At 45.1% G+C, this 15,524-nt stretch overlaps 1 protein-coding gene across 6 annotated transcripts in view; it reads left to right on the top strand.

Moving 5' to 3' along the window:
- Positions 1-15,524, top strand: part of CHEK2 (checkpoint kinase 2) — a 216,846-nt gene that overhangs the window by 102,827 nt on the left and 98,495 nt on the right. For 4 of the 6 annotated variants that reach the window (XM_033956282.1, XM_033956285.1, XM_033956286.1 and 1 more), the window contains exons 13-15: positions 1,620-1,705; positions 5,483-5,557; positions 6,348-6,756. In XM_033956282.1, the coding sequence (XP_033812173.1) occupies positions 1,620-1,705; positions 5,483-5,557; positions 6,348-6,434 (248 nt within the window). In that variant the 3' untranslated portion in view covers positions 6,435-6,756. Of the gene's footprint in view, positions 1-1,619; positions 1,706-5,482; positions 5,558-6,028; positions 6,109-6,347; positions 6,757-15,524 lie in introns of those variants that run through there. The other 2 variants (XR_004540432.1, XM_033956284.1) reach the window with 2 other exon arrangements.

The following is a 15,524-nucleotide window of genomic DNA, read 5'->3' as shown; positions in this document are numbered from 1 at the left end:
AGATAACCAGATCTCCAACCTTCTGATAACTGCCCCAAACTATAAGATATTCAGAAAAGAAATAAAAACTATACTCTTCAAGAAATTCCTGAAACAGCCCTAAATTCACTTACTCCGCCACTCCCCCCTCCCAGCACACTGAAACTACCTGACCTTCTCTATACAACCTGAGAAATGACAAATGATCTTCCTTTGTTACCCTCCATTCCCAATATATCTACCTACTGTACACCACTTTTTACCACTTGACAAATGATCTTACTGCTTACAACTCTAGAAATGACAAATGATCTACTCTTCACAACTCTAGAAATGACTATTGTTCTTCCATTGTAACCCCCATTAATAAATCTTATGTAATCCGCCTTGAACCGCAAGATAATGGCGGAATAGAAATCTCTAATGTAATGTAATACCTTCACATCACATTACTGTCTGGAATCTTATTCCAGACGGGACGGTCACTTCAGTCAAGCAGTCTTGCAAAATTTATTTCCTAATGGCCAACACTCTCTCCATCCCATTTGACATAACCAAGGAGTCCCACATGTGAGAATATGCTGCCTGCTTGTCCTGGGATAAAGCACAGTTACTTACCATAGCAGGTGTTATCCAGGGACAGCAAGCAGATATTCTCACAACCCACCCACCTCCCCTGGTTGGCTTCTTAGCTTGCTTACGGAACCTGCGTCGAGCGGGAAGGCGCATGCACGGTGCGGGCAGTTTGGAAATTTTCTCAAGTTCTTAAAGTGGCGATGCACTTCTAAAGCTGTCTGTACTAGGGCTCCATGGATGACATCACCCACATGTGCTGTCCCTGGATAACACCTGTTACAGTAAGTAACTGCTATTTTGGAAATATTAAACAAGCAATTTACATCTATCCTTTCCTCTCCACTCAGTATTTTATTGATCTCTATCATATCTTTTACAAGCTGAGGAGCTCTGGCCACTTTAGCCTTTCCTCCTAGGGAAGTCATCCCATTCCCTTTATCATTTTTATTGCCCTTCTCTGTACCTTTTCTAATTCTGCTATATCTTTTTTGAGATACAACAACTAGAATTGCACACAGTATTCAAGGTGCACTCATATCATAGAGCAATACAAGGGCATTATAACATTTTCATCTTTGTTTTCCATTCCTTTCCTGATAATTCCTAACATTTTATTTGCAAGTGTATAAGTACATGCCATTGTATACCGCTGAGCAGTAGACCTTTTCCACATATAAAAGTAGCTTTACACATGGGAAAACCTTTTATAAAATTATCCCCTGTATGGGCTCTTTTATTTCACAATTGAGGAACATTTTCAAAAACAAAGTACATGGTGCGTTGTTTTTCTGTGAAAATTAAGAATTGCAGAATGCACATGTTAAATGTGTCAACATTCTTTTGATATACTGTTTGTGCAGGTGGTAGAAAGGGGGCAAGTTAGCATTCTTCTCCATGCCGAAGTCTGCTCACAGGAATGCCTTTTTCCCATGACCTGCCTTGGAAATCTTTCAGTTAGGATAAATATCTGTTGAAATTTTGCACTCTGTGAACATCAGAGCTGTTCTTTGAGGATTGATGGAACTCAGGACTGGTTGTCTATTTTTAATTTCTTTTTAAATCAGCTTTAGATCTGGTAAAGAAGTTGCTGGTAACTGACCCAGAGAAACGACTCACAACAAAGCAAGCCTTGGAACATACGTGGTTCCAGGTAAGAGTTAACATCCTCGATATAAACTTGCATCATCTTGTTGCATGATGATGGGACTGGAAATAAATAAAGTGAAACTATTTGATTATACCTCCAATCCAGTTCACTGCACAAAGTGGGCCACAGTACAAGCAATAAAGTCTGATAGAGAAGGTTCATGGTCCTCCTGTTGTACTCCTAGAGCTCACAAACTTATTCCCTCAATGGTAAGTCTTCATAACATCTGTTGCAGGATGACTCACAACACTAGTAATAATAATAATAATAATAATTTATTTCTTATATACCGCTATACCGTGAAGTTCAAAGCGGTTTACAATAAAGATACATTTGACAGTACATGGGATAGAAACGGTTTACAATAAAGATACATTTAGTCAGTACATGGGATGCAAGTGGTTTACATTAAAGATTCATTTTGTCAGTACATGGGATACAACTGGGTTACAGTAAAGATATATTTTGTCAGTACATGGGATGCAAAAGTGGGTTACATTAAAGATTCATTTTGTCAGTACATGGGATACAAGTAAAGCTCCAGTGGATTTTGACCTTACAGGGTTCCTGGAAGATCCCCAGGATGTTATCCAGACCAGGTCCACCCTTTTTGTTGACTTGTTTGAGCAAATTGGATAAAAATCTGATTCTTAAATTGCATTTTAAAAATAAATCTACCAAATTCTGTGGCGATTCAGTATTAATATTTCCTGATGTGGCCAGAACTACTTAATTGAGAAGAAATGAATTTCTTCTGTTAAAACCTAGAGTTTTGGCTCTTGAAGCTAGGTTTTTCTAAAAATTTCCATGCTAGTGTATAATTAAGTTACAAGAAAAGGAATTTATATTTTGGGATCGTGTTCAGCTGCAACAATTTCTAACTGTGAAGGAAAGTGAGAAAAATTAATTTTGTCTAAATTTACTTAATTTGAGTAACTTGGGCTGATTGATGAGGAGTGATTAAATATTACTAGGAAAAGTTAAGCTCGAGCATTTGAAGTTTTATTTTTTTATTTCTATTTTTTTCTTTTCAAATTTGAGTCTTGAGCTTTGTTTATTGTGAAACTTGTTTGGAATCTAAGGCACATTCACCAATAATGTGGGCTAGATAGAAATGTAATTGTTTGAAATTACCTTTTGGGCTGTAAATCTATTATTTATTGTTCTTTTGAGAATTGTATGATGTACAGTACTCCCCCAGAATTCAAATTTGCGGGGGTTCCGTTCCAAGAACACTTGTGAATTTTGAAAAACCGCAAATGCAGTTTTGAGTCTGTAAAAAGGCAGGAGAGGGCAGCTGGGGCGCCGAAGGGTGCAGTAAATCATATCCGGTATGCTTCGGTGGGGAGAGGAGGAGGAATCAGCTGTGCAGAAGCTGATTCACGGACTCATTCCTTGTATTTTCTGACCAGAAGAGACAGTCAGAAAATACCGCAAATAACTGAGTCTGCGAATTCGCGGGGGAACACTTTAAATGTGATTTAAAAAAAAAAGTTAGCTCATGTGTGAATACTCTTAAAAGGAATAAAAACCCTATATTTTTGGGGCTTTGGTATGTGCAAAGAACTGTCTCTTCCTTAGCCATGCTCTAACATTTTGTTGAGCCTATTGAAGTTACTTTCTTTGAGCACTTCTCTGGTCCTTAAAACAATTAATATTTTGAAAGTATTTATTACTACTGGGGACTTTTTTCCCCTTAGGTTTCCCCATCTCGCCCCTCTAACTCACCTGATCTGATCATTGCATTTAGGATCCTGGATGAAGGCTCATGCACTGATGTTTTTATCCAGAGCCTTGCATTCATGGGCCCTGAATCTGGCCAATAGTTGTCGCTGAGAAAGGTGGGAACAGAAGATGCAACTCTGGGATCAAACTAGAGATATAGAGGTGCATTTTTGATAGGATGTCTAAGTCTGAGTTTGGACGTTTTTTTTTTTTGAGAATAACCCATGTAGACATTTGGGTCCTTAGTATGTTTTTTGGCAATTCTCAAATATAAAGACGTTCACATGAAAAACGCATAAAAAGTTTTTGGGATTTTCAAGCAGCTAGCATTCTTAGCAAACTGTTCACAGTAGTGCTGCCCGATTTACGATTCGAATCAATTCACCGATTCATTTCAGGCGAATCGATTTAAAACAAAAAAAAATTGGCCTCCAGATTTGGTGACTGACCCTCCCCCCTCGCCACCTAAAGCAGGAGCGGCAGCACTGCCTCTTGCTGACCGGCAACTGCCGCTCCTGCTTTAGAGGGCGAGGGGGGAGGGTCATTTGGGAAGTGCTGGTGTCTGACTTTTCCCCTGGCCTCCCGCGCATCCATTAACCTAATTTCAGAAGCGGAGCAGCCTGCAGAGAGGATTGCCGGTGCTAGCGATCTTTGCAATCTGCCATAGGCCTTCAGAGCTATTTCCTCTGCCGTGATTTTGCCTCTGACATCAAAGGAGAGACGGGACCACGGCAGAGGGAAGACAGCTCCTAAGGCCTATGGCAGCTTGCAAAGATTGCTAGCACCAGCGATCCTCTCTGCTGGCTGCTCCGCTGCTGAAGTTAGGTAAATGGATGCGTGGGAGGTCAAGGGGAACACGCAGGCCTTCCGGAGGGAGGGGGTGCAGAACTTTGGGTTGGTGGTACCGGCCTTCAGAGGTGGTGGTACAGGCCTACAGGGGGGACAGGCCTTCTTGAGGGGGTGCAGGCCTTCAAGGGGGGGCAGTCCTTCAGGGTTGGTAGCACAGGCCTTCAGGGAGGACAGGCAGGCCTTCAGTTGTGGGGTGCAAGCTTTCAAGGGGGGGACAGCCTTCAGGGGAGGGGGCCATGGTGTAGAAGTACACGGAGGGAGGGAAGGGGGGTTCAAAGAGACATGCATATGCTGGATTTTGGGGGGAAGAAATAATGGGTCTAAAAACAGAGGAGAGGGAGAGAGATGGTGGACAATGGGATTTAAGGAGGAAGGAACAGAAAGGGAGAGAAGTTGGACACAAGGGATGGTGTGGAGGGGGGATAGAGATACTGGATAGGAGAGTAGTTGGGAAAAGAAAGGGAGTGATGGTGGACCTTGGGGTAGTAGGGAAGGAGGGAGAGATGCTGGATGAAAGGGTAGTTGAGAAAAGGTGGATCTGTGGATGGAAACGAAAAAAAGGAAAGATGCCAGACCTCCGGAGGAGGGAAGGGAAAACGGAAGGGGAGGACAGAGATGAAAGATGGATGGTTAGCCATAGTTATTCTTAAGCATATTGCAGTGGTTTTATACGAGTAAATTGCCTGATTGAGCCATGAGAGCTAGTATTGGATTATATAATATAAATTTATTAAAAATAAGCTACTCTGGCAACATTTTTTGTAGATCTTCAACACTAGATGGCATGTTCAAAAGATATGCACCCTCATCAAGCAGGAGGGTTTGGGGGACAGGAAGAGATGACTTTTAAGGCTTTAATTTCTGCTCCTTTAGGTGGATGTGATGCCTGAAGAAGCAGACATCTGCCTTCCATCACTAGGACTGTGCATGTTGCTTTCAGAGTAGGTCTCGCCCTTCTGATAGCAGACTCCAAATCCAGGGGTTTCTGCTTTTTACTAAATCCGTTCAGTCTGATGGGTTTTCTTTTTATCTATACAGCTGTCTAGTGCATTCCTAATGCTCAGATTTCCTGACCTTTAAGTGTGCTAACATAAACAGACCCAGAACTGCACAATTGTAGAAGGCATTCGATTAAATGTAGTCTTTGGAAGCTGAAATCATTGTGCATGGTGTGTGCAGTATCTCTGGTTTTCTGAATTCTTTCAGGATGAAGATATGAAATCCATAGCTTACAGGTTAATAAGCAAGGAAACTACCTCCATGCTTCCACCACTGATGCAGGTATTTTTTAAAAAATTTTGCTTAATGATAAATGATACTAGGTGGTCGGTATATAGGGTGAAAAGCTATACAAAGGGATAATAGCCTTGAGGAAACCCTTTGGGTGAAATATGTTGGCTTGTTAGTCCCTGGGAGTTTGACCACTAAATATAAAAGCTAAGTACTTGAACATCTCTATTAACTTTAATGGCAGAGTAAAATATTTGAAGTTATATATAAGACCCGGTGAGGAATAGATGCATAATGCCAGATACTATGAAATTCTTGATTATCGTGGTGGTATCTCTGAGGGTCTTTTCTCATTAAAAAGATCATAAAAATCTGATGAAAGTGAGAGTTCAAAGAGGTGGTCTGGATTTGACTATCCTCTAATTTGGTGAATAGAAATATAGAAACATGATGACAGATAAGGCCAAATGGCCCATCTAGTCTGCCCATCCGTAGTAACCATTATCTCTTCCTCTCTCTCAGATCCCACTGTCTATCCCATAACTTCTTGAATGATCAGACATTCTTTCTGTGTCCTAACCATGAACACAGACCATGCACAGGTTAGCTGCTCTATCCAGATCATGTTTCAAAGACTTTGATCAAGCCTGCTAAGTTTTACTTTGCTTACTGTATTCTTTCAGAAATTCATCCCTCAGTAATTGGCTAATAGTTGTGACTGAATCCATTTAGGCATGGTTCATATGTATTACCTTGACTCTAGTCTTTATTACTTGTATAGTTACAATAAATTCTAATTCCTTCCTGAGATTTGCTTTCCCATATTCACTCTCTTCTTCAGCCTTCCAGCAATAGGAAGCGTCCACATGAAGAAGGCGATGAAGCTGGATCTTCCAAACGGATTGAGCCATTCCGATCGTCAAACTGATTTAGAGATGGATTGTGGGTACAAGAAGCTGTGACTTGTTTTTAGAGACTGTTCTTTTAATTATGGTATAGTTGTACAAATCTCAATTTTCATAAGATTATCTCACCAATGGTTTATCTGGCCAGTCTTACTCATTCCTAGATCTGGCCCTTGCTCAGAAAGGCTCCTCTGTAAATCATGCCTTAACTTGTACTGAGAACGCCAGTTGAACAGGGTGCTAAAGTTAAAACCGCCAATAGAGTTTGCCAATATTGGGTTTTCCTGCACATAAAGCTCCCAATGTGACTGAAGAGTTCAAGTAAATTAAATGATGGTTTATTTATTTAAAAAAAAAAAAAAAAAAATATATATATATATATATATGATCTGGTCTCGGAGGCAAGCAAGCATTATATTCTTACATGTGAGTGACATAATTCAGGAAATCTGGCACAATCAAAAAGTGTACTGTCATAGTAAAACTTTAAAACTGCCCATATCATGTGTATACTGGTGCCTTCCCATCCGACGACTGACGGGGCCTTCAGTTTTCAGTGGGGCTGAGAAGCTGTGATTTAGGGTTTCTTTATGTGTATCAAACTTATATTCTTTTTTGTGCCTTCCTATTCTTTTTTCTGCTTATTTTAGTCATAGTTTTATTTTTATTTAGTTTCCCTAACATTTGGTTAAAAACATTTTGGTTTTCTCCAAATTGCATTTCGGGCCTTAGGGCTGTTTTCAGGCTGGGAGTATCGACTCTTTCTTTCTTTTTTAAGTATTTCACCTACTCAAACTCCCCAGGCCAAAGAGCCGTTTGATTTCATGTTGGCGGTATTTCCATTGATGTCCAAGGATCCTAATGTTTTCAAGCAGTGCACTCGATGCCAAAGGACCATTTTCAGGTACAGACCTATGTAATTGGTGTGTTCAGTACTTAGGTCCGATCATTGAGACATTTCATGCACATTCTACTCTCGTATGCAGAAGGGGTCTCTTAAATCCAGGAAGTTGCAATTTGAGAAGCTTCGGTACAACTTTGTGAATATCGAGTATGGCTAGAGACTCCAATGTACAGCTTCGTACTACTCCAGTATTGACACCAGCACCGACTGCATCAATGATTCATTCAATATCTTCTTCATTGGTGCTACTCTTGTCGGGGAACCTCTTAAAAAAGCTAAGAAGCATAAAGTCTCCCCCTCGAAGCATGCACCAGCATTATCTTGAGCATTATATCCATCATCACATTCTAAGCACCGATGCTTGATCGCCATCACTACAGTTGGTGACTCTTCTGAACCATGCCTCACCATTGAGGACTCTAATGCAACCAGCGCCTAATGTACCCTTGCCAATATAGATACTGGCAAAAATATCTGCAAGAATAGCTTTAAGTGCCTTTACAAAAAGAACTGGCTGGGATTCTGCAAATGCACCCTTTGCAAACTACTGCATCAACATACCTGGCTTCATCCCAGTCCGAGTATCGCCCACGAAGTCTTTCAAGGTATCGTTCTCGGAATTCCAAGATGTTGAACATCTAAATCAAAGAGGCTTAGGTCAAATGCATCCTCTTCCAGAGAGCACAGCAAACAAACTTTACTTGACATTCATTATACCATTCTTGATGCTCTCCTTGATGATCTATATCTGCAAAAGCTGACATGGCGGAGTGAGACTCGGACCTGTCACCATGCTCTTCCAGCGACTATCCAGATCTGTCTGTAGATGGGTCTTATGGAATTTCTTCAGATTCATCTCCTCCACATCCTCAGCAAAGGTCACCTCCAGAAAGTCTGTCATTTACTAATTTTATCAGACAGATGAGGGAAGTACTTCTAATCAATGTGGAGTCTGAGGCAGAGCCTGAGTTGAACTCATGGGAGCTCTAGACTACAAAAAATGGCCTAAAGACTGTATTAGTTCCACTTCATAATCTTATGAAGGAAGCCTTATTTAAAAACTAGGAATCACCACTCTCTATTCCAGTGGCTCCACACAACCTAGATACACTTTACAGAATTCAGTCTTTTGTCCAGAGTTTGACAGACCACAATTACAATGCCAATCTTTGATTGTAGAGTCAATTGTCAACTTTTGAAAAATATGTTCTATTGGAGTATCTTAAATCTTACCAATATTTGACCAATGATTAAAAACAACAGTTTTTATGTGGTATATAAATTTTTAAATAAATAAATAAATCCCTTCCTCGCTGACTCTGTCCTCATTTGCAGAAGCCTCAGACACTTATGATTTTATATTTAAACTAGTCTTTAAGCCCGTTACATTAACGGGTGCTAGAATACTGTTCACCCTCTATGTTGCCCCTTCCATTCACTGCCCTCTCTTCTCTTTCCATCTCTCTCTCTCTCCCATATGGCCTCTCTCCATCTCCTCCTTCCTTTTGCCTTGGTCTGGCATACCTTCCTCCTTCCCTCCAAGCCATTCTCTCCCCCTCTGCTCCCTTTCCTCATTTAACTACTTAATTGGTCAGCAGCAGCATTCACAATTCATTGCTGTTGCTGGCTTCAGGTCTTCCTCTTTGGCGGGTCCTGTCTTCATGAAAACAGGAAGTAGGCAGGACCGGCCAGAGAGGAAGGCCTGAAGCCGGCAACAGCAGTGAATTGTAAACGCTGCTGCTGCCTGAAGCACCCGAGGCAGATGCTTCTCTCCCCTCCCAGTCCAACCCCCGCTGACTCTGCGACCCTCCCAGCAAGATGACTTTAAGATCAAACCTCCCTCCAGCGTTGGCAACCGCAGCACGCTAAACAGGCTGCTTTGGCTTTCTTCTGCCGTTGAGTCTATCTGTTGCGTCATTGATGACGTCATCGGTGACGCGGCAGAGGGACTCAACTGCAGGAGAAAGCCCGAAGCAGCCTGTTTAACGTGCAGCGAGTGCCAACACTGGAGGGATGTTTGTACCGGTGCAGAAGCGATATGTCTCTCCCCCCTCCAGTACCTGAGCAGCACTTTGCTGCGCGCGCATCCTCCCATGGGGGGGGGGTTGCACAGTGGGAGCCAGGTGAGAGCGGCGATCTCCAGTTGGGGGGGGGTTGCACAGTGTGAGCCGGGTGAGAGCGGCGATTCCAGTTAGGGGGGGGTTTGCACAGTGGGAGCCGGGTGAGAGCGGCGATCTCCAGTTGGGGGGGGTTGCACAGTGGGAGCTGGGTGAGAGCGGCGATCTCCAGTTAGGGGGGGGGTTTGCACAGTGGGAGCCGGGTGAGAGCGGCGATCTCCAGTTGGGGGGGGGTTTGCACAGTGGGAGCCGGGTGAGAGCGGCGAGCTCCAGTTGGGGGGGGGTTTGCACAGTGGGAGCCGGGTGAGAGCGGTGATCTCCAGTTGGGGGGGTTTGCACAGTGGGAGCCAGGTGAGAGCGGCGATCTCAAGTTGGGGGGGGGTTGCACAGTGGGAGCTGGGTGAGAGTGGCGATCTCCAGTTGGGTTTTTTTTGTTTGTTTGTTTTAAGTTGAAAGCCAGCGCTGCAGCTCCTCTCTCGATCCTGGTGCAGTTCGAGAGAGGAGCCGGTACCATTCACAGTGAGAGGCGGGGTTGAGGAAGGCCGCTGCAGCTGTGTAATTTTTTTTTTAATTTGAAAGCCGCCGCGAGCAAGTGGTGACGTAAAACCCGCGCATGCGCAGTCGTGTTTCCGCGACGGGATCAGGGAACACGTTTTTTTTAGTGCGCATGCGCGGCATATCATTTTATTATATTAGATATTTTTATTAAAGTAAAAAAGGGGACAATATTCTGTACAACTGTTTATAAATCACAAATAGAGCCTTCCATTTTGATCTGGTTTTGATACAATCCTTCCCAAAGATTCAGTTGCCTATGTTTTTACATCATCTGGGAAGGTAATTGAATTGTCTTTCAGTCATGGTTGTAAACTGTGTAGTGGATGAACAGGAAAATGAACAGTGTTTATTTAAATGTTGGAAATGTTCCTAGATGCCAGCAACGATAGATGGATCTGTTGCAGTAACAGTAAGATGCTTGAGCAGCTGGGCACGTGATGGAAGGATGTTGCAGATAGTAGGAATCTGATCAGCAGACAAGACACTAATGATATCATTTAATAGCAGTTGATTTAAATCCAAAAGCAGCTTCTTCACTATTTTTTAAATCATTGAATTCAGTTGCCAATTATTGAAGATGTTATTTATGTTTTTTTACATATTGATACTAGAGAATGACATGGGGAGAAAGTTTGTCTCCCACCCCGTGGATTCTGTCCCCATCCATATCCCCGTCCTGCGGTTAACCGCGGGTATCTGTCCCTGTGTCATTCTCTACAAGCGATCTCTTAGAAACCAGAAAATACATGGTAAAGTCTACATTTAATGCCTTTTGACATCACCTCTTGCACCTCAGTAGGGTCCATTGCAATGCGCAGACAGGCTTGGCTTCGAATTTCAGACTTAAGACGCCAGTGTTCAAGACCAACTCTCCAATATCCAATGCATAAGAGATGACCATTTTGAAGATTGTATCAAAGAAGCAACACGGAAGATCAAGACATGACGACTGCATGGCAACCTTATCAACTTCCAAGTCTATGCAGTCACAGACTTTGTGAAGATATCCTAATGCTTCCAAACGCTCCTCTTTCTATTCCAAACATAGATATAATCAACCTTCTACATCCTCCCAAACAATAAATCGGAGGCATCCCAGACAGCAGAAAACTCAGTCTCGACCTCAAACCAAAGAGCCAGCAGTCTTTTTGATGCCTTTGTAGAGAATATTGCCAGCTTATTTCTTTCTCTACTTCAGATTCTTCCCTTAGGAGACCGACTCCACCACTTTTACCATTGATGGACCCACATAACAGTGGATCAGTGGGTTTTACGAGTGGTGAGTCAGGACTATGCCCTTTGTTTATAGCGAAGGCCTCTGAACCATCCTCCAAAAGAGTCTCTTTCGGGCTCCTTCAGAAGACCACCCTTCACTAAGAGCTCTAAGCCCTCCTCCTGCTGAATGCAATAGAACAAGTTCCTCTTCAGGAGAGGGATCAAGTGTTCTACTCCAAATATTTCATGATACAAAAAAAGACCGGAAGTCTCCATCCAATTCTAGATCTCCGAGCCCTCAACAAATACTTGGTGAAGGAAAAGTTGTGCATGGTCTCTCTGAGAACCCTGTAACCACTATTAGAACAGAATGACTGGCTCTGCTCTCTAGACCTCAAGGAAGCCTGCACTCATTTCCATCATACCTGCCCTCAGGAAATTTCTTAACTTTCAAGTGGAGACATGCCACTTCCAGTACAAAGTACTACCATTTGGATTGGTGTCAGCATCAAGCGTCTTCAAGAAATGCTTAGTGTTAGTAACTGCAAACCTCCACTCATAGGGCTTTCATGTGTTCCCTTACCTAGATGACTAGTTAATTAAGGCCTCATCATTGCAACAAGCTCACCAGGTCAACAGTTCATCTATTGCAGGGGTCTCAAAGTCCCTCCTTGAGGGCGCAATCCAGTCAGGTTTTCAAGATTTCCCCAATGAATATGCATGAAATCGATGTGCATGCACTGCTTTCAATGCATATTCATTGGGGAAATCCTGAAAACCCAACTGGATTGCGGCCCTCAAGAGGGACTTTGAGATCCCTGATCTATTGGAACTTCTGGGGTTTGCGGTCACCTACTAGAAATTGTGTCTTCAACCAACTCATACCTTAGAATTCATAGGAGCTCTCCTAAACACAATTCAAGCTCGAGCTTTTCTACCACAACAGAGTTTCGACTACCTTATTCACATGTCAAACAGTCTTCTCTCCCAACGCATCACTGCATGTCAAATGTTATGTCTTCTAGGCCATATGCCATCTATGGTTCACATGTCTTCATTTGCCTGGCTACATCTTAGAGAACCTCAGTGGATCCTTTCAACTCAATGGTCTCAAGCCACTGGAGCCCTTTGCCAATAGATGCAGGTGACCTCAGACATCAGTTCTTCCAGTGGTGGATGTTACCGGCCTATCTGTCCAGGGGCCGCCTTTTCCACACCACTGCGTAAGAAAATATAATGGATATTTCCATACTCAGTTGGGGAGCTCACGTTGAGGACCTTCATACTCAAGAAAGCTGGACTGCTCACAAGAAAACTCTCCACATCAATCTCCTGGAACTTCAAAAAATCTGCAATGCCCTTCATACATTCCAAGATTGCCTCCTCAATCAGGTAGTCCTCATTCAAACAGACAACCAAGCCGTCATGTTCTACATGAACAAACAAGGAGGCTCAGGGTCTCGCCTGCTTTGCTATGAAGCAATCCAAATCTGGTCCTGAGTGATTCCTCGCAACATATTCTTCAAAGCAGTTTATCTAGCAGGAAAACAAAATATCTTTGCAAACAAGTTAAGCAGATTCCTTCAGCCTCATGAGTGGTCACTCAGCTTGACCATCTTACAACAGATATTCTCAAACTGAAGAACCCTCAAAGTAGACCTCTTTGCTTCCCCCACAACCACAAACTTCCACTCCAGTTGTCAGGAATCGGATGCTTTTTTCCTCAACTGGCAGAACAAGTTGGTGGTCATATCCATTATCCCAGGACAAGCAGGCAGGTATTCTCACTAGTGGGTGATGTCATCCGACAGAGCCCCAATACGGACGTCTCACAAGCATGTCTTGCTTGAAGAAACTCAGAAGTTTCGAGATGCCTGCACCGCGCATGCGCCAGTGCCTTCCCGCCTGATGGTCCGGGCGTGTCTCCTCAGTTCATTTTCTTCCGCGGAGCTGAGAAGTCTATCTTCAATTTCACGCCCATTGAATCTATTTTTGCCTTCTGTTTTGCCGCGGGTTGAGTTCTTTTGGCTCTCCTGTGCATTTGTTTCTTTCTTTGATTTCTTTTAAAAAAAACAAAACATTTTTTCTTCCGACACCGGGTCGGCCGCGCGGCTGGGGCCCCGCGCCTTCGACCTTGTGGCGGAGCTTTTCCGGCCTATGTCCCGGCCGATCACCGGTTTTAAAAAGTGCAGCAAGTGCCAGTGCGCGATTTCGCTCACGGACCCTCATCGACGCTGCTTACAGTGTCTGGGACCGGATCACTTCCCGAAATCGTGCCGACCTTGCTCCACTCTTGACGGCGAGAGCGTTTAAGCGCCGCTGTCTGCTGTGGGAGTCCATGTTCAAGATGGAAGCTTCGTTGGATCCTTCAGCTTCGACATCGACTGGTGCTTCGACCCCAGCGGCGAAGCCCTCTACCACTCCGGCTGCTTCGGGCCTTCTAAAACCGGCATCGTTCACGCCGGTTTCGACCTCGACCTCGGCGCCGGTGCCTTCCTCCGTCTCCACGGAACAGGTATCGACCCCTACTGTTCCACCGGTGGTGCTTAATGTGCCGAAGACTGTCAAGCAGAAGCACACGGCACCGAAAGAGCGCGGAGACCGTGCGGAAGGGCCCCCTTTTGGTGCGGATCCCTCCATATCGGCTTCGCTGCGGTCCATTCTGGAGGCTCAGTTTGTGGAACTCATGACCACCATGGGACCCCGGCTGATTGCCTCGATCCAGGGTGACCTTCCGGTTCCGAGGGGCGGGCCGCCCCCTCCTCCTCCGCCGCGCTGCACGACCTCGTTGCTCGGCGAGGAGGAGTGGCGAGCGGTGTCCGGGTCCTCGAGGAGGTCCTCGGTTAGTGCTATGCCTCCTTTGGAACCGATTCCCTCGAGGAAGGCCTCCCTTAGTGATATGCCCCCCTTGGAGCCTATCCCCTCGAGGAAAGCTTCGTTTAGCGAATTGCCTCCATTGGAACCTGTTACCCTGCCCCATGACGCAGTGTGGCGCCCACCTTCGAGGCCTCCCAGTCCTGGGCATAGCAGGAAGCAGGACGAGTTCTTCCAAACCCCCTATCAAGCCTGGGCGGCTTCGGGGGAGGCACCGACTCTTCCGCCTCTACGATCGACGACCTCGAGTCCGATCTGCTCCTTGGAGGCTTCTGACCAAGTTTCTCACAGACGGGCTCGATCCCCTTCCAGGCATCGAGAGGGGCATTGATCCAGACACTCTTCGAGGCATTCCTCTCGACATTCGACCGTCTCGCCTCAGAAGAAATTGCCTCGGATGGGGTATGCTGCTTCGGCTGGGTCTCCTCCTCCGGGCCCGGAGTTCGAGGACCCCGAGGTTTTTTACTCGCCCTGTTGCTCACAGGCCTCTGTGGAGCCTGAAGCCTCGTCTTCTTCTAGTCCTTCTCGTAGACTGGCGACGGCGGACCAACTGTCTTTTTCCTCATTTCTCAGACAGATGGCGGATGACATGGACATTACCCTCGATGCTGGGTCTCGATACTCCAAGGAGTACCTCGATACCATGCACTTGCCTCGTCCTCCAGCTGAGTCCTTGCGCCTTCCTCTGCACAAGCTCCTTGACCAGACCTTCATGAAGTGCTTTGAGTCCCCTTACTCTATCCCTGCGGTCCCTGGCAAATTGGATGCTCGATACTGAACGGTGCATCATAAGGGCTTCGAGGGACCTCAGCTATCTCATCAGTCCCTCCTGGTCGAATCCTCGCTCAAGCGGTCTCATCCTGGGCAGGTCTATGCTTCAGTGCCTCCGGGCCGCGAGGGCAGAACCATGGATAAGTTTGGTCGACGCATCTATCAGAATTCTATGATGACGTCCCGAGTCCTGAATTACAATTTCCACTTTGCCGCCTACTTGGAATTTTTTCTGCCTGTGCTTCGGAAATTCACGCCATACATCGAGTCCCAGGCTCGGTTTGAGTTTGAGGAAGTGGTTGCTTCGCTGTCCCAGCTTCGTCTTCAGTTGATGCAATCTGCCTATGATGCATTCGAGCTCTCGGCCCGAGCGGCGGCCTGCTCGGTGGCGATGCGTCGTTTGGCCTGGTTGCGGACCATTGACATGGACCCAAATCTTCAGGACCGCCTGGCGAACGTCCCATGTGCTGGGGCGGATCTTTTTGACGAATCCATCGAGACAGTCACGAAGAAGTTGTCTGATCACGAAAAGTCCTTCCAGTCCATTCTTAGGCCGAAGCTTAAGCCTCAGCAGTCTCGACCCTCTCGTCCGCCGTTGATTTATCAGCGGCGTTATCAGCCGAGGCAAGCTCCACCTGCGAGGCAGCCGGCGAAGCGGCAGCCTCCTCAGAAGG

Source organism: Geotrypetes seraphini, chromosome 8 (genome assembly GCF_902459505.1).
Source record: "Geotrypetes seraphini chromosome 8, aGeoSer1.1, whole genome shotgun sequence".
NCBI lineage: Eukaryota > Metazoa > Chordata > Amphibia > Gymnophiona > Dermophiidae > Geotrypetes > Geotrypetes seraphini.
Note: the sequence above shows the minus strand (reverse complement) of the source record. Positions and strands in the feature narration are given on the sequence as shown.